The sequence below is a fragment of the Miscanthus floridulus genome, chromosome 8, assembly GCF_019320115.1.
Source record: "Miscanthus floridulus cultivar M001 chromosome 8, ASM1932011v1, whole genome shotgun sequence".
Classification (NCBI taxonomy): Eukaryota; Viridiplantae; Streptophyta; class Magnoliopsida; order Poales; family Poaceae; genus Miscanthus; species Miscanthus floridulus.
Window position 1 is genome coordinate 187,247,608 of NC_089587.1, and position 19,506 is coordinate 187,267,113.

General features: G+C 44.8%; 3 protein-coding genes across 3 annotated transcripts; 1 reads left to right on the forward strand and 2 right to left on the reverse strand.

The window, feature by feature from the left end:
* Window positions 1–1,187: 1,187 nt before the first annotated feature.
* LOC136470332 (uncharacterized) lies at window positions 1,188–1,601 on the reverse strand. Its single transcript, XM_066468216.1, has one exon. The coding sequence runs from the start codon at window positions 1,599–1,601 to the stop codon at window positions 1,188–1,190; it is 414 nt and encodes a 137-aa protein (XP_066324313.1).
* Window positions 1,602–3,641: 2,040 nt separating this feature from the next.
* On the forward strand, window positions 3,642–9,179 carry LOC136474305 (UDP-N-acetylglucosamine transporter UGNT1-like). Its single transcript, XM_066471895.1, has 10 exons — window positions 3,642–4,136; window positions 5,788–5,864; window positions 6,576–6,734; window positions 6,849–6,982; window positions 7,306–7,436; window positions 7,519–7,563; window positions 7,745–7,842; window positions 8,520–8,627; window positions 8,721–8,777; window positions 8,860–9,179. Exons 1-10 carry the CDS (start codon window positions 3,974–3,976, stop codon window positions 8,932–8,934), a joined length of 1,047 nt encoding a protein of 348 aa, XP_066327992.1. The 5' UTR covers window positions 3,642–3,973; the 3' UTR covers window positions 8,935–9,179.
* A 558-nt stretch (window positions 9,180–9,737) lies between these two features.
* Window positions 9,738–12,025, reverse strand: LOC136474306 (uncharacterized). Its single transcript, XM_066471896.1, has 2 exons — window positions 11,621–12,025; window positions 9,738–10,287 (listed from the first exon to the last, which is right to left on the reverse strand). The coding sequence occupies exons 1-2, from the start codon at window positions 11,828–11,830 to the stop codon at window positions 10,069–10,071; spliced, it is 429 nt and encodes a 142-aa protein (XP_066327993.1). The 5' UTR covers window positions 11,831–12,025; the 3' UTR covers window positions 9,738–10,068.
* Between the last annotated feature and the right edge of the window lie 7,481 nt (window positions 12,026–19,506).

Sequence of the window (19,506 nt, forward strand, 5' to 3'; positions counted from 1 at the left end):
AATATAATTATGGAAAATCAACGTGACTAATCCAGCCCAAGAATTTTATATTCTATTCTATATACAGGAAAGGCTAGCTGTCCTATTATATTATAAATATAAAGGGTAAATCAACGTGACTAATCTAGCCCAAGAATTTTATATTCTATTTTATTATATACAGGAAAGGCTAGCTGTCCTATTATATTATAAATATAAAGGGCGACGGTCTTGAGACATCCAATACCCAATTGTCAAAAAAAAAAACACACACACATCTATTACTTTTATCTTCTACCTCAAGCTTTTTCAACTTATGCTGTCCGGCGCATCTCTCGATGAGATATGACTACATTATAGGTGGACTAGCCGATCCTAGAACACCCCATCACGTGTTCTTCTCGGGACGCGTTTGTGGGTTTATCAGGCGAAGAACGAGCGTCTGATCGGCCTCGCCGTTTGGATCTACCTTTGTTGCATGCTAGGCAGTTTGCGGTCTCTGGGTGATCTAGCCCCTATGAGTGTGTGAACCGAATCGGCGTCAACACTATCCTACTCTATACATGACAAAGTGTTTCTTCCGACGGTCAAAAGAACATTATTTCGATTTTCTATCCTTCTGATTCTACATCCACGAATAAGGGCCCGTTTAGTTCACCCCAGAGTTGGCGCCGGCAAAATTCGGCTGGCACTGTAGCGCACTGTAGCGTTTCGTTTTTATTTGGTAATAATTGTCCAATCGTTGACTAATTAGGCTCAAAACGTTCGTCTTGCAAAGTACAATTAAACTGTACAATTAGTTTTTGATTTCGTCAACATTTAGTACTCCATGCATGTACCGTAAGTTTGATATGACGGGGAATCTTCTTTTTACATAGTGCCAAAGTTGGGAGTTCTGATGAACTAAACAAGGGCTAAACAGAGAAAGGCACGGCGATATGTTTGTTTAAACCTCCGCTTGGTAGTATTTCTTCCATCCGTCTTCCATATGTGCTCCGATTTTGGCCATCTTGTGGCCGTATTTGGCCAGGACTCTATTTCAACACATCAACGTCTCTTGGGTGCACTACAAAATACCACCGCACCGACGCTGTCGCTAGGATTCACGGAGATTCAAGGAGGTCGGGCTGCAGATGTCTATCGAGCTAATACGATGAAATAACAACGTGCTTTAATCCATGGGACAAGGAACAAGGAACATGCTAGCTTCACAGCGAGGGGCCGTTGGCGACGGCATGGTGCACGCTCACCTTGAGGGCCACCCCGCCTCCCGCGACTGCGAGACGCGTTGCCTGCATGGCAAGCAGCGGCCCCGGCAGCAGGCTCATGTCGAGCTCCGGAACGAGGCGCACGAACGTGAGCATGTCATGGTCGTTGCCTGCGAGGCGGCGCACGTCAGCGTCGCACTCCGCGGCGACGAGAACCTGACGCAGTCGTCGTCGCCACCGCCGCCGATGTCCGCAAGGTAGTAGAGCTTGCCGGTGAGCGGGACGTGGGTGGCCAAGGTCGTCGCGAGCTAGGGAGGATCGGAGGGATCGGAGGATGGCGTCGAAGGGTGGCAGATGGTCGCCCTCGAAGAGCAGGTGTTGCAGCAGCGGAACCAGAACCCACTGCGCCTCCATGGCTTTGAGAGCTTGATGCTAGGCTCGGACGGCAGCGCGCCAGCCGTCGCAGTGACGTAGGTGACGTCGGTGATTGTCAAAACCGGAGCCATATATGGTTTCTGGGCGGCGCCTGACTGCCTGAGCAAGAACTGTGCCGAATTAGAACCTTGTGTAGCTTAGGTGCTTAGCGTCGTTGTTGGTGTTTGCTTGCCCTCGAGCCTGAAGTGTGTGGAAGCTGTAGAAGAACCCGGTCACACCTCGCTGGCGGGTGGCGGCTGGGTCCCGTAAGGTGTGTTTGCATCTCTAACTCCATATTCTCCATGAGTGCGAATGGATGAATCAATGGTCCAATTAATCAAATCAAATAATTAAATAATATAAAATTAAAGTTAAAATATTTCTTTATTTTGGAACCAGATAAATTTTTATCAATGTTGTATTTTATTTCGATACAGCTAAGTAGGACATTATCATATAATTGCCTAGGATGTCATGGTCATTATAAATAAGTTATAGCTTTTAAATTTTGTAACAATAGTGAAACATAAATAGATATATAGTATTTTGTTGTTATTTTCTACGAATTTCATTTTTTCTCTCGTTGCAACGCATGGGCCTATTTGCTAGTAAATATTAATACCCCAATAAATTTCTTGAACAGCAAAACTAAATCTTGATTTTGCTTTAAGATTTTTTAGTGTTTATTTTTAATCACTTGCAGATAATCCGGGTGGGCAGGATACACATCTATATACTTAGGGGGTGTTTGGTTCCATGGACTAAATTTTAGTCCATGTCACATCGGACGTTCGGATGCTATTTAGGAGAACTAAATATGAGTTAATTATAAAACTAATTACATAGATGGAGACTAATTTACGAGACGAATTTATTAAGCCTAATTAATCCGTCATTAGCATATATTTACTGTAGCACCACATTGTCAAATCATGGACTAATTAGGCTTAAAAAATTCGTCTCGCAAATTAGCCACAATCTGTGCAATTAGTTATTTTTTTCGTCTATATTTAATACTTCATGCATGTGTCCAAATATCCGATGAGACAGGGACTAAAATTTTTCTATAGAAACCAAACACCCCCTTATTTTTTTTAGCGTTAAGAAACAACGGCGGACCTGCTGTATGTGTGTAATCTCAATATGCAATTATGCATCCTTAATACTTTTTTTTGCGCATAATGCATCCTTAATACTTTTTTTTGCGCATAATGCATCCTTAATACTTAGCGTTAAGAAGCAACGGCGGACATGCTGTATGTGTAATCTCAACATGCATGCAATTATGTAATAAGGTGGAAAAAAATAGCACATGATATCTCCAATTACTTCCCAAAAATGAGTGACGCGAAGAATCATATCGCCAATCTAGATCCTCGATCCGTTGAACCTGCAGCCCTGGGCTGGGCAGTGCAGATCGGAGGTATGCCATCGGATGAACGACACCCGAGCGCTACCGTATCCCGGCTGGTGGATCGCTGGATCTCATCCCCTTGCCGAGGATTAGCTTAGCTTATCCTCTAAGGTTTACTCTCTATCACATCGTATATTTAAACACATATATAAAATATTAAATATAGACTAAAAAATAATTAATTGTACAGATAGCCGATGACAGATTAATTAGGTTTAATAAATTTATCTCGCAGATTACTAATAACTTATATAATTTGTATTATTATTATTATTATTATTATTTCTATGTGACACACCACGTAACATCCTAGACTTTAGCCGGTGCCCGGTGGTGACATCGCACGCTTACCCGGCTGTACTGTACTACTCCTAATCCCTCTCCCCAATCGTCCACTGATCCACTGGCCGAGTTCGATCGATGCTGTGACCCCGACGCGATCGCGATGTGACCAACGGTCCAACGCCGCGAAGCAACGCAAGTCGCGAGTCGCAACGTGACGCGCGAGGCAGGCCAGGCACCGAGCGGCAACTGGCAACCGGCAACTTGCCAAAGCGCGCACCCGCCCGTTCGCTTCCAATAAAAGGCGGCTGCCGCGCTGGCCACGCCTGGCAGGCGCGGCCGTGGCCGGGCAGAAGCTTCCGCATCCGCAGTCCCCAGGCCCGCACCCGGGGTCGCTGACCGGCGACCGCATTGCCGAGCCAGTCAGTCGCCGAGGCGAGGACGAGACAGACGACCCCGCACCCGTTTCCAGCGCGGCGCACAAAACGGCCAGTTCTGCCGTCGCGTGCTGCATCGGGGGCCAGGGCCAAGTAAGTGGGTGGTGGGGACAGAAATATCCTCCTGCCTGCTGCTCCTCGTCCTCGGCCTCGGCGTGCTCGCAGGCGGGCGGGCGGGCGGAGCAGGCGGTAGAGGCGAGGAGGCGGATCGGGGAGCGGAGATCCCGGCGGCCGGAGGGATGGCGAAGGGCGGCGGGGAGAGGGGCGCGCTGCTGCCGGTCTCGGCGGACGTCGGGAAGGGCAACGGCGGAGGGGGAGGCGGCGACGACGCCGTGCTGTTCAAGGGCTCCGCCATGACCCGCCGCGGCGCCGCCGCCGCGCTCTCCTACATGGCATGCTCCGGTACGCGCTACGCCCGATCGGCTCCCTCCCTCCCGGGCGGGCGGCTTGGTTTGCTTGTTTCTGCAGCGGTCGCGCCGCCGCGTGGACTGCTCGCGGTTCGGGATCGGGTGGGTTGTTTCGTTCGTCGCGTTCAGGGAATTTGGGGACGCGAGAGCACCTGCATCACGTGTTTGACTTGTTGCTTGTGCTAGTCGTCACGTTTTCTGTTGAATTCAGCTACTTGATTTTGGAGTTCGTGCAGGATGGTTGACTCGTGCTTTGGTCTTTCGGCTTTTGCCAACACCACCGAGCTTTTGGGAAGAGAGACCATTTTCGTAGTTCTGTTGCCTATGGGTTATACGCAACGTACAAAGTACATACTTCATACATGTTTATGAAATTCTATATGTAAGTAGGAACTGGCTATTTCATACAGATAACTGAATTTTCCATCATGACGAATCTGTGACATACTGTCCTAGTGTTAGCTGAATTCTGGTCGTTACAAATGGGGCTACTGTGCTGCCTTATCTGCCTTTGGAGTTTGGAGTGGACCTATGCTTATTGCTCGGGCACACTTGTAGGGGAACATGACCACAGAACCCTGTTGGAATAGAATTTAGAAAGCAATACGCCATTTAATAACAAAGTAAGGTTTCTAGGTGGCATATGTATGAATTTGGATCAGACAGAGGGCCTGTCAGGAAGAGTGATGGTTCCCTGTTATCTCATGTACTATATATTGTTTGGTGCTGATGATAGGATGTAAATTGCTTCAATTCCCTGTTTGGATGATGGTTCAATTGGATAAGAATAACCATTTAATAGAATAGATACATCATTGTCCTCATCTAACTATCTAGCTAGCTAGCCTTTTGAACTGAAACCTGCCCATTTGTCATTAGTTGCATGACAAAATTGGAACAAAGGAAGGTGGTCCTACTGAGGAAAATCAGCAAACCATTTTCACTTTAGGGGGAAAAATTGGTGTGGAAGATTTGAGTCATTGTTAAGTGATGAATGAGGTTTGGATTGCACAGTTAAACTCATCTTCCATTTATATGTGCTTACTGGAGGTTGGAGAACTGTGAACGGGTTACCGTAGTTGGACTGGTTATGTTGGACTTACTAATGATACCCCGTTTTGCATTCATGACTAAAATTGCACTGGAACTCACTTGTGTTCTGCTGATAATACCAGTTGAAGGAGTTCTGCACAATGCATGGTAGTCAGTTTTACTTGAATCGTTTCACCTTAATTTTGGTTTATCTCTGTTGCTTCTTTTAAATATTTAGATAGATCGTGTATTTGCATCAACCATCTGGTTGAGCAAGGAAAAATAATTATAAAAAAGGTTTCTTGATCATTGTTTTGTTTGTTCTGTATTCTCCTTAACATGTGCAGTGTGCCAATGCAATATTTAGTTATGTTGTCTCCACATGTTATACTTGTGTGCCTCAAATTATTGTACACACTGTTAATCTGCTACTAGTTTATACCCATACATTCATTCGAGTTCCTTGATGATTTACTCTGTGATGCCATCTTTTTTAGCTCTAGAAGCATGGTAACCAAATAACCAATGTCCACAGGGATATGATGTGTTATTGTTTTGTTTTCCATTTTCAGAACCCATTTGTTGTCCTAATTTTGATACTTTTCAATTTGCAGTGTTGCTAGTGATGTTTAACAAAGCAGCTCTGTCTTCATATAGTTTCCCTTGTGCAAATGTCATCACGCTCCTTCAGGTACTGGATGTGTTCTGGGAAAATCTGTGGCGTGCATGGTTCATGCACTTTTCTGGATGATGTATGTGAAAGTTACATGTCTGTGTTCCATCGAATTCTTAGCAAACAATTTCTTTCAAGTTTTCAGTGTTGTATGGGTCTATGTGATTAGTCTAGTCCAGGGTTCAGTTTCCACTGGTAACTGTTTTTTCCATTGGATACCAGGAGAACAAATCCTGTCCAGGAAATTCTAAATTTAAAATGTAAGTGCAAATTTTTAATTTGAACTGATTAACAGTAATCTGTTGAGGACTTGGTGGGATCCTCATTTTTAGTGGTAAATTGGAGGAGCTGGTAAAATTCAAGCCCAACATCTACATTTTCAAATATCAACAAATACTTGGGGGTGACCGTACGTATTTTTGTAATCAATTTGTTATTGAAAATATTTAATTTTGTCCCATGGTATAGTTCCAAATATCAACAAATACTGCCTTTAATCTTATTTCAATAATGTTCCAAGTCTTGCTTGAAGTGCCGCAAATACTTCACTTTTTATCATCCCTGGGAAATAGTGGATCCCAAATCTTTCGGTAGCTGTTGATGGAACATAGCTTTATAAAACCTTCCTTTGCCTTTGGGTGTCTGTTGGCTAAACTTCTTGGTTTACATTTGTATTCTATCATTTATGTATTTCTCCTTTCTTTGTTAACACTTAACAAACATGTGCAGATGGTGTGCTCAACGTGCCTTCTTTATGTTCTGAGACGGTTAAAGATCATCTCCTTCACAAATAGTGATCCATCAGTGCCTTCTGATTCAATATTCTTTGTGCCATTTAGGATGTTGTTGCGCACCACACCTCTTTCCTTGGCTTATTTACTCTACATGGTATGCTGACTCCCTTACAAGATTAATGTGTTCAATAATTAGGCACATGCATTTCTGTTCATGTTGAATTCTCACTGGTGTTTACTTTTCTTTTCTTTTTTTTTTGGTAAAAAGCTAGCTTCGATGGAATCAGTCCGTGGAGTTAACGTCCCTATGTATACAACTCTACGGCGCACAACAGTCGTGTTTACAATGACAATGGAGTATTTCCTGGCAAAGCAGAAGCACACCCCACCTATAATAGGCAGGTAAATATATGGATATTTGTTCTGTTCGCTGTTTCTTATTATTACCAGGTCACACAGTTCTAAGAGTTTCATTTCGTTTAATGCATTTATGCCCTAGGCAGTGTCAAACATAAGTATTTGAACAAATTATCGATTTTGTATAAGCCTTTGATTATATGATTATATTTGTTTCATCCAGTAGTAATAGGTTTCTGTACCTACTACTGTACCTGTACCCTTTTTCTTTGGATACAGCATTTGTTATGCTGAACATTTTCAAAACTTGGTACTGTTCTGAATCTATAATGTTCCACTATCTGGTTGTTAACCAAGCTTTTTATCAGTGTGGCTTTGATTGTATTTGGTGCATTTGTTGCTGGAGCTCGAGACTTGTCATTTGATGCTCGTGGGTATGCTATTGTCTTTGTGGCCAACATTACGACAGCTGTTTATCTTGCTACTATCAACCGTATAGGTAAAGCAGTTTCCTTTCCAACATATAATGTTCTTTGACCGTACAAAATCCTTCTGACCAGATGTTCTTTTTCCTCCCCTAGGAAAATCTAGTGGCCTCAATAGCTTTGGCCTGATGTGGTGCAATGGTATTATTTTGATTGCCCTTTTTTCTTCTCAAACACTATTTGATTGCTCTTAACTTCAGATCAATCTTCTTATATCTTACCATCTTATAACCTGTCTAGCCTACCCCAACTTGCTTGGGACTGAAAGGCTATGTTGTTGTTGTTGTTGTTGTATCTTATAACCTGTCTGTCTGGATTTCAGGACTTGTCTGTGGACCTTCAGTACTGTTCTTGACATATATTCAGGGTGACCTAAAGAGGACCATGGAATTCCCCTACCTTTATTCCCCTGGGTTCATGGTAACACTAGATTCATGGTTAAGTTAATTTGTGCATGCTTTTGTCAGTTTTAGTAGGCATTTAAAGACTGTGAATGCACGTCACGAAATTCAAAAGCCATGAGTCATGTTAATTATCTTCATCCGTGTGCTTGTACTGTCAATTAGCCAGTTAGCCCTTGGACTCATGCTGCAGCTGGAAGTTTAGTTTGCAAGACATTGTTCTGTTTGTTTCACTATCTTTGAGATCCGGTCAAGTCTAGAAATTAGCTTGGATTGCACATGTTACTGAAGCACATGAGCACTACCTTGTGTGTAGTCACAGAGACTCATTCTCACCCAAGTCAAGTTTTGCTGGTGCTGATAATTTTGATAATACCACCCTCTAGTCCTTTAATATCATTTATCATGTTCTAATTTAGCAACAATTATCCATAATACTATTACGATGACCTATTGATAGTGCCTCCAGTTTGAAACCTCAAAATTCTTTCATTCAGTCCAATTACTAGTGTATAGTATAGCTGCTGCAGATGATCTTCAGGTCACTTTACATGATGATTTGTTTATTTTTCATACTAATTTAACACTCAAAACAGGTAGACAACAAAATAGTGAGTAATGTCAAGTAGTATTCCATTATATCATGTAATGTCAATAAAGTTATGAATGTCACTAATAATGAAATTTCACTTGTAGGCTGTGCTGCTATTTTCGTGCATCTTAGCATTTCTACTGAACTACACTATCTTCTGGAACACAATCCTGAATTCTGCACTCACACAAACGATGTGTGGAAACTTGAAGGTACAGCTGCCATCCAGTTATTCCACTCAACCGTATAGGCCAACATACAAACCATTTTTTAGTAGTGATATTCATGTTACGCTGTTTCTGCAGGATTTCTTCACCGTTGGAATTGGTTGGGTGCTATTTGGTGGCCTTCCTTTTGATCTTGTAAGTTTTTGGGCTTGTTTCTTATGCGCCACTTATGTTTGTATAACCTCCCGTGAATACTGAACCCCAGTTTCGTATGCAGCTTAATGTTATCGGTCAGGGATTAGGGTTTCTGGGCTCTGGATTGTATGCCTACTGCAAGATCAAAGGAAAGTAGATGATGATGATCAAAGGAAAGTAGATGATGATGTCTAGTGGGATCGACTGGGAGTAGACGTTGGGTGTGACTTGGTGTTTCATTCAGGGGCCAGTGTGCTTAACAAAAGTAGCGTTATTTATGCTGTTTGCTCCTACATATGGGAGAGAAATTTTGTAGGTTTCCTGTATGTATTAAACTAAAGCCCTCATGAACACTACAAAACTGACAAGGAAATAGAGTATACCGAATTTTTACTGTGGCTTTATGATCGTTTCTCTTTTAAACTCGAATAGACATGCAAAATACAATGAGTAACTTATGTGAAGAGCACATAGAAACTTGAATAACCGTGCAGAATATAATGACGAACTTAGGTAAAAGGCACATGATACAAAACGATCTGATCGAAAATCAGTCTTTAGGCTCAATTGCTCAAGTGTGAAACATGCACCGGTCCAAAATTGATTACTGTACTTCCAGTCTTCAGGTTCAAATGTAAACATGTACCGTCCAAAATTGAAATGTTCATTAAGGCGTACTCCCTATGTCCCAAAATAACTATAGTTCTCGCTTTCCGAGAAATAAGTTTGACTAATTTTATCTAAAAAGATATTAATATTTATAATACACAATTGATATCATTAGATAGATCTTTGAATCTATTTTCATAATAAATTTATGTGAAGATACAAATGCTGTGCACGAAAACCCAAAATGACAGTTAATTTGGGACGAAGGGAGTAGTTCAAAAGCGCAAAATGGTGCATCACTCATTTTATGCATACCCGACACAAATCAACGATGCAACTAAACAAGCTAACTTCAAGAACCATGTTAAATACACTGAAGACAGGTTTTGGAATAACATAATTGCAGTCGTCTTGTTGCAATGTACAACCTACTTACTTCAAGATAGAAAAAGTGAGAATACATGCAATCACAAATATCACACAGTACTCTGTAATTCGTAAAACAAAACTTTCATAGCTTCAGAAAAGCTCAAAGGAGGTCATAACAAACTTATGCATCTAGAGCCTATATAAGCCGGCAGAACAAACAGTTCAAACAGAACTGAGATCTCTTGCGTGCTCCAAAGATGTAGCACATCTTTGCCCACTGTCTATAATTACCACACCTCAAACCATTTGAAAATTACTCGGTTGGCTTGTCCGGGTCATCTTCCTCAGGTTCTTCCTTGTCTGGATCATCCTCTTGTGGCTCCTCCTGAGGTGGTGGTTGTTCTTCCTCTTCCTCTTCTTCATCGTCATCTAGAGGATCATCAGCCGGTAATGGATGCGGTAATGGTGTCTTCATTGGGCTGAACTTAGGGAAGATATCAGGTCTCCTTCCAGGCTTTGGTCTCTCCCATTCCTAGCAACATTCAAACAACATTAGAAATTAATCTTGATGTCAATATATTGAAGCGAAAAGAAGTGTATGGAACATATCTAAATCACTATAGTCATGTTTTGTTGTGGACGCTTTCATTGGAAAGCAGTACACTAGGAAGAAGAAGAAGAGGGCGCCAGCTCTAGTGGCTGATTCTGGGCCATAGTTATCTGTTAGGGGAGCTGCTGCTACAAGTTTGGATCTGGAGAGTAAGAATAGGAGATTGGTTAGCAGGTTTGGTTAGCAGGTTTGCTAGTGTACAGCCAGCCATTAGGGGATATAACTAAGGGCCAGCTGATTGCGAGGGGTAAGTAGAAGCAGAGTACTGTTGATCAGAGCCTCCAAGAGAGGGCGATCTGGCTCTGCTGCTGCCATTGCTGCGGTTTAGCCATTGTTGAATAATCCCAGATCATCAATAAACCATCCAGTTCCCTAGTCCTATCATGTTTGAACAATATTTTGCTAGGCTGGGCAGATCGTCCACACGACCACACCAACGGCTAGAATAATCATTGAAAAAGTTGCAACAGATCTGCAATCGCTAGTTCCCTACTTTGGTTATAAAAGAAAACCATTACCAAGAAATGCCTATCTTCATATATCACAACATGTAATACATACAGTCATGAAGCCATTTACATAGTCTGGCCTTAAAAAATTAAGGCAGTGAGTTCACCAAAAACAGGTCATGACTGCTCGTCACAGCATTCTATCACTTTGATAATGAAAGACTATTACAAAGAAAAGAATATATAGAAGCTACACATTCTGAAGGCACCACACTGCTCGGCTGCACTTACCAGGCTGCAGCTGCAGCTGCTGTTGCACAAATCTAAACTAAGATTAGTAGTGCATACATGCGGCCACAGCAGCTGCAGCTGCCAAATAGTGTACAGTCAGTATTTAGGAGCGAATATAAATTTGAAGCTCCAGATATCTATTAGCACAACAAGCTACTACCCAGAAAGTCTATGGCAATAAAAGTTTATGTTTGGGCAGATGAAATTATCACATTCATAATAAATCAGTAAGCTTAAATAAAAATTATCATTTTCGCAGGGGTATCTTCGCCAGACATATACGAAATGGTAAAACCCTAAAAAATAGATGAAGGCCGAAACCACATCTGAAGCTAAAGCATAAGGAAGTAGTCCACACCACAACCTATGTATCTTTTCTACCGCTTTTGTCTACCCCGATCCCTAAACCGGTGCTTGGTCAGCTTAACTGACCCAAAAATTAAGCCTCAATCTCACCAGGACAAGCTGTTAAAATTAAATGAACTGAAGGTAAGTTGAAGAGCTAAGAGAATTACGATGGGGAAATCCAGGGGCGACCGCTTGGTAATCTTCTCCTCGTCGGGCGCCGCGCAGACCACGAGCGCGTCCCACCTGCGCCGCCTACCGGCGGGAACCGGCACACGCGCGAGGTCGGAGGAAGCCGACGCGGAGACGCCGAGGGCGCCCGGCGCAGCCGCCACCGGCGGGGCGGCGGCCGGAGCCGAGAGGCACCACGGGGACGCCATGCGCGAGGAGGGAGCTCAAGGGCCCTCGGTTCGCCGCCTGGGCTGCTGGCTGGCTGGAGGAGTCGGGTTGGAATTTGGGTTCCGTCTCCGTGGGGCTTGGTGGAGTAGCGGCGGCTTGTGAACCACCGGCGGCGGCGGCTGTCTCTAGAGAGTGGAGACCGCCTTCGGTTCTGCCTGCGGGGCGATAAGAGTCGGCAACACTCGCAGCACTCACGTACGCGCTGCGTGTCCGGCCGGCCGGCGACTGCACGGGCGCTTATTCCAGCCCACCGCAAGTTGGACCCAGACCGACAAATGAATTAGGCCCATCCCCATGTATTGGGCCCTTTTTGGTGGGCCGGAGTGAACCAGCAACTAATTCGGCCCGAGTCGTCTCCGTTCGAGAGACCCGTGGGCCGTGGCGAATTGCGGAGCCGCCAAAAAAAACCATAACGTCCGCGTGTGCAGCCGTGCTCGTGCACATGCGACGCGACGTGACCAAGACCAGCCATGCTGCCTCCCGGGAAGTCACCAGGGCCGCATGGCGGCTGCCACCTGCAGCCCATGCACGGGCGGCGACGGCAGGAGCCGGTCCGGTCTCGCCGCGCCTGACACGCGTTTGCCCAGCGATAAGTTGAATCGCCGATTCCGAGCTCTCCGACGCGCGCATTTTCAACCAAAAATTGATGCGTGCACGTCAATTTTTTTCGACTTTAACTAGATTCGTAGAAAATACGTTTAACATTGATATCTCTAAATAAATTTATTATGAAAGTATATTCAACGATCTGTCTAATGATAATAATTATATATTATAATTATTAATATTTTTTTATATATAATTGGTTAAAGTTTTAAAAAAACTGACTTGTCGAAAGCGAGAATAACTTCAGACAGAGGGAGTATGTACGTACCTCCTATCGGTCAGTAGATTATTCGCCTGCAGAGCGCCGAGCGGAGCCGAGCCGAGCGGAGCAATAATTAACTAGCCTTGCCACTGACCAAATAATTAACCCGAACGTGCAACGTGTGCATGCAGCAGCATCTAGCGAAGAAACGCGAGTGTGTGTGCACGCACGCACGGACGTTTCCAAGTGCCGAACACACGCAGTCTACGGACGGGACGGGACGAGCTGCATGCATATGCGCCTAGCAGCAGAGATTGTTGAAAACTGGTAGCAGCAGCTGCTGCGAGAGCAAGACGTACAGATGGTAGCAGAGGTAGTGGTCGTCCTTTTACCTTTTTGTCTCACCCCCTGGACGGAGCGCCCCGTATTTTTGACCGGCGATCGCAGGGGGGGATTTGTTTAACCCGTACGTACGCGCACACGGCGTAACCGAGGGGCGTTAAGCGTGTTCTTCGACAGCTTCCCAGATTAACCCCGCCCGTTCAACGGCATGTGTTTCACTTTTTCACCGCTCAGTAGTACATCAGGCAGGCAGCCTCTGCTTGGCTAGCGCCGCCCGCCCCGCCAGCCAGGCCGCCTGGACGCACCCCGGCCGGCTCCGCGCGCTTTGACGGTCAAAGCTCGCTTGGGCAGGAAGCACGGGAACCGAGCGCAGGACCGGTCCGGACGCCAATATTCTATCCCAGGATCAATACGCCGCTCGTGGCCGCCTGTACGTACTGATGCGCTACCCAGCTACCCTGCTCGAAGGTGGTGGCTCCGTGGCTGGCGCGCGCGGCCGAGGAGGATCCCATGCATAGTGCAGCGGTGCTGTGCATGGGGAAGCTACACGGCGCCTCACGTGCACCGTGGAAAACACCAACGGCTGCCTCTGCCTGTGTGGGATGCACTGGCACTGGCCCGCGCGCAGAGAATAGCTAGGTGAAGGGTGAGGACCGACATTTTCGGACGGGGCCAGGGCGCCAGGCCATGCGAGAGTCGCGGTAGCAGGGCAGGACTATAGCCAGCCTGCTGACAAGCAAGTTGCTCTCCGTGCTGCATGTGGTGGAGATATATTTACAATGTGATCTCACTGGTGAGATCGATATATATGTGGAAGCATGTTTGGCGCAGGTGTTGCGTGTAGGTGTAGAGACTGTTTTCACTCATGGGCTTGCGGAAAAGCGTGCTACCTAGTTGATGATCTGCATGCATGTGTAACATGTAGGACGACGGCAAATTGCATGTAAAATGCATACTCTCTGGCACAAATTGATGGCCATGCATATCTCGATGATGGCTGGATTATGTGATCTTAATAGATTACAAGCAGGTATATATGTATATACACTCATATGTATGTATCGTGATGCTACACATGCTTGTACACATGTGCTCGCGTTTGTTTCACCCTAACTCAAAGGCTTGTTATGGATGTTCAATTCAGTACGGAGTTCACCCTAGCTTAGCTAGCTAGCTACCAACCTACTATTCCACTGTAGTAGCCGACCTGTGCTACCTAATCGCCTTTGACATGCATATTTCTTCTCCGCGTGTAATCTATCCCTGTGTGCAATTTTTGCATTTTGGTCCCTTTTTAAAATATTTTTTACAAAAAGACCCCAGCCAAAACTTTTGCTACAAATAGACCATTTTTAAGCGTCTTAGGAAATCACGCCGAGGTATGAAGGTCGGCGTCGACTGACACGACGCCGAGTCCTTGCCACGTCACCGACGACTCCGGGGCTGGCGCAGGGGGCCCAGTACGTCGGCGTCGTGTTAGCCAACGCCATAGGCCTAACTTCGGCGCGATGGGGAGTCACGCCGAGCTCTTGGCACCATCCGACGCGCGGCCCAGGCGGCCCAACAACACTTCGTGGGCCAAGAGGTCGGCGTGCGATCAGCTGACGCCGAGACGCTAACCTCGGCGCGTCCCGACTCAACGCCGAGGTTCGGTCAGTTGAGGCCGCGCCACGGCCCCCTTCTTCCTCCTCCCTCCATTCAGAACCAACAGGTGGCCATTTCCCACTCCCTCTCTCTTCCCACGAACCCTAAATCCTAAATCCAGCTCTTGGGAGGCCAGATTGAGGGTTTTGACGTTTTGCCAAGGTACTCCTCTTTCCCCTCTTTCATTTCATCCATTTAGATTCGGTTGTTTGTGTTTTTTTTTGAACTTGGCATTATAGGTTTGGTTCATGTTCATGTCATTCGTGCAATGTATGATGGTTCAAATGATTGAATGACCCAAATGTATGGTTGTTGTTGTATATGTTCTGGTTTATAATCATTGAGTTAAATTTTGTGTTTGTTGGGATTCAAATTTGCTTAGGGTTTGTAATGAAAAGCTTATTTGAGAGGTATGATGATTTAGTGTTAGTATCTTTACATTCGTTGCAAGGTACTTTGGATTGATTTTTTTTCTACGTAATGTTGGGATGTCAAGGCGTGGTAAAGCTCGTATTCCAAGGTAATCCCAATGTTTATTCATTATTTGTGCAACAAATAGAAAACCCTAGGTTTAGGTTTGGTTCTCCGTTAATATGACTAAATTCTTTCAATTGTAGCTATGGTCGCCAGAGGACAAATCCCTACGACCTAAAGCCTCTCCCTAAAGGTGTTCCTCGACCCATGTGCTTTTGTGGTGATCCTTGCAAGGTAGACATCTCTGAAGATGAGGAAACATATAGACAGAGGTACTGGATGTGTCCCAATTATGCATGGGAACCTACAAAGCAACAACGCCGTGCATCGATTGTGAGGAATTTTTATTGTGTGTTAATTAATTTTCTTGTGATATTAAGTATTGCTTATTTATTTGTTTTGTAATAATTTGTTTTTCTTGCAGACCGTTCCACCACTGTGTGACTTTGAGCAGTGGATTGACACTGAGATCAAGGAGTCAGACAAGCAGCATCTAGAAGGCCTGAAGGAGTGGGATGCGGAGGTTAAGGAGAGGTTTGAGCAGAGACACAGACAAGAGGCTATAGAAAAGGAGCATAAGAAAGAGGAGGAAAGGAGGCGTGTTGCTGCGTACAGGGCGGAGAGGGAGAAGAAGCTTGAGCGTGTCCACCGAGCAAAGGCAGCGATGGAGGAGAATCCCGATGCCCAGAGGAAGGGAAAGTGGCCTCGTTGCACTCAGTAGGTATTTGGTTTATTCATGAGCGATGTCATGTAGCCCTGGACTTTTTTTACTATGTTGTAATGCACTCTGCTTTTATTTCAGATGAACTTATTCCCTAGACTTTTTTTATTATGTTGTAATGCACTATGCTTTTATTTCAGATGGTCTTATGCCCTGTACTTCGTTAACTATCCTAGACTGTAGTGCTACTGTTTGTATCACTGAAAAGGCTACTTGTGCTGTTGCAGTCACTAAAAGGGCTACAAGTACTGTTGCAGTCAATGAAAAGTCTATTTGAAAACTCACTGAAAAGCCTAGATTCGTTTACTGTTGTATCCGTATACGCAATGAATTAATATCAGAGTGATGTACTGCATTTAGATGAAGTGACAAAACACAGGTGTAGCCTTTTCAGATGAAATGACCAGTCATGGTTGTAGGCTTTTCAGATGAAGCATCTAGCCTTTACAGATTCAATAAATGAGTACGCACACAAGTTTTTTGTCAAGTAGCATTCATGGTGAACCTGCCTTCATCTCTATATATAGTGCTCCATGTCTTGCTCCACATCCACATAACTTGTTTTCTGGTTTAGTTTTAGCAAATGTCGAGCGGAGGTTCCTCGAGTGGAAAGGGTTTCGGTGGAGGGAGAGGAAAGGGGGTGAGGAAGGGACCTCCGATTGTGTGGGAGGGTTCTCTGGGTCCTGGTTCTTTTGAAGAACCAATAGAGGAATTTCCTTTGGAGAGGAAGAGTGACTTCACCCGTGAGAGACCTCTTAGATCATACGACAAGCGCATTGAAGATTGGCCAAAATGCCACCACGGTTTGGATTGCGTTGTGCAAATGTACAATGACTGTGACGGTGGAGGCCATCGTTTCTTCAGATGCCCACGAGGATTTGTATTTCCTTTGAACTCTCTCCTTTTTTAGATTTGCATTTGGTTTGTAGTAGTACTTATTGGTAGATGGGTTTTCAGGATTCAAGCTATCCAGATAACTGTGGCTTCACTAGATGGGTCGACCCTCCTCCTATCTATCCCCATCAACAGTACATCACATATCTATAGGGATGCATCTTTGACCTAGAGTATGGCCCTGGAAGTGGTAACAGGGACAAGTCGGACGACGACAACAGAAATGATGCAGAGGAGGCACTATGCAATAATCCGTACTACCAGTGCCCGTACCATAAGAAGCACGGGCCTCCTTCTCCACCGCCACCGCCACCGCCGCCGTCAACTGGAGGATACTATGGGGAAGGCGCAACTCAGTTCAATATGTGGGAGCATTATTAGGACCAACCTTTGTTAGTCAATCCGAATGTGGAATGCTTGTATGAGTTGTTCTTTTCAATCTCCTAAGGCATGCTAGGTTTAGTTTGCAACATGCCATTGTTAGTTTACATGTGAGTGTGTAATTGTAGTACCTTTGCAACATCTGTATCACTTGTTTCTTTCAATCCCCTAAGGCATGCTAGGTTTAGTTTGCGACATGCCATTGTTAGTTTTGATGTGAGTGTAATTGTTGTGCATTCGCTATTTCATAAATTGCAGTTTACCTATCTCTAAGTTTCATGTACTATGGTTGATTCCCAAACTAAAAAAAAGATTTGACACTCTCTAAAAATAGGGGATTGAAATCGAACCAACCTTCGGTTTTCCTGCAGGAACAAACATAAATATAGCATGTCTACTCTTATTAGTATAACTCATGTTAGTAGAAGAGGAATCGTTGAGAAAGATTTTTCATTTGAATCATGCAAATAGGATTTCAACCTATACCAAAGGTTTAGAAGACCTTTGTCTTTAATACTTTATTCTTTCTTTTTTATGATTTATAGGCTCAGCGTCAAGTCGGACGACGCCGAGGTAGATGACCATGGCGTTGATTCGGCCCACGCCAACCCTAGGGTTTGGCTCGGCCGTTTACGTGAAGTGTTGGGCTAAGGCTCGGCGTTGAGTCAGCCCACGCCAACCCTAGGGTTTGGATCACCACGGCACATGCTAGGTTTGGGCCGAACCTCGGCACTGAGTCGGCCCACGCCGAGATCGGACAGCTAGGCGCCGAGTCGAGCCACGCTGATGTTTGGGCCACGGGCATCGTCGGGTCAGCCCACACGCCTACCTCGGCATTTAATATTTTCACGCTGAGATTAATGGCTCATCGTCAATTTACGGAATGCCGAGCTTGGGCACCTCGTCGCTTCGAGGCAAAGGATTCCAGTATGCACCAGGGGTCGGCGTCAATTGACTAAACGCCGAGGTGCCCACCCTCGGCGTGTGTTCAATTGACGCCGAGCTCCTGGGTTCACCAAAAAACAATGAACTAAGCATACACATAACACATAATACATAGAATACATGACAGAATACATGAGCATACAGAATTTCACATAACAAATGACCACACCGACATACACATTCATTTAACATCCATACATACATAAGGTCCAACACATTCAACATCCAACATAGTCCAACACATTCAACATCCATACATAGTCTATACATATGCTTCATCAATCATCCAACATAGTCCAAACATAGTACAAGGTCCATACATAGTGCATTACATAAGGTCCAATGCATACATAGTCCATGCACAAAATATGGCATATGAAGTCTTTGGATCTTTTAGCTCACTCCTTGTCTAATGCTCCATCATTTTCTCCTTGTCTCTCTTTTTTCCTATAGTAGTCCATTTTCACAACTTTTAGCGGATATTGAGCTAAGTTAGAAACCATTAATGAGACTACCTTCACATAGCTATTTGGTGTTTGCTAAAATCTGAGCCAAGTATCATGATTACCATATCAAAAGATGTACCTTAATGTGGACAGCGAGCGTAATGCTTTCCCCTCCCAAACGGATAGGTACCTGGAGTGTACCTGTCCACTAGTCTGAGCGTCCTCTGTGGACGTCCAGAACCGGAGGGGCCTTGAGTTCCTTGGGGTGCATCTTCAAGCTGGGACATGCCAATCTCATCATACTCATGCTCATAGTACTCTCCCTGTCCTTCATCATCTTCTCCCTCATGTTCTCCATCATCATAAGGACCATGTCCTTGACCACCCTCTACACTAGTTGCTGCACCATGTGAAGAAGAAGTCCCGCCAACATGTGCACCATGTGAAGATGAAGTCCCTCCAACATGTGTAGTAGAAGGTCTAGCACCAAGCTGTTGTGGGACTACCACATCCGGGGCACGTCTACATCCAAGGCGTGTAGCTACCTTTCGGAGGCGATGCATGGCACGCTGCATTTTGAAAGCACTATTAGTAAGTGGGGTTGGTTGCAAAACTATATAAAGATGTAACATCAACTGAATGACAGGAGACTACCTAAATGTGCTGTCATAACATGGAGGCCTCATCAGGATCGCCCACAGGAATCATCAATGCCCTTCCTTGCTCGGCCACTGTCCTCATTATCTCCGTGCTCTATGCAACAAAAACAAGAATTTAAGTCTCCATCACAGTAAAGACCTCAGAGATGGAAATAGTTGTATCACTTACAACTCTGGCTAACGCAGGGGCGATCTGAACTTGCCTGCCTTCTCGGGTAGCTTGGTCATATGGGTTGTTGCCCTCATCCTCGCTCGCAATGTCAGCAATGTCTTGCTCCATCCAAGCGGGCCTCAATTGAAGCCTTGTTCGTTGACCAAGCCAAACAAGGTAATCATCGAATGC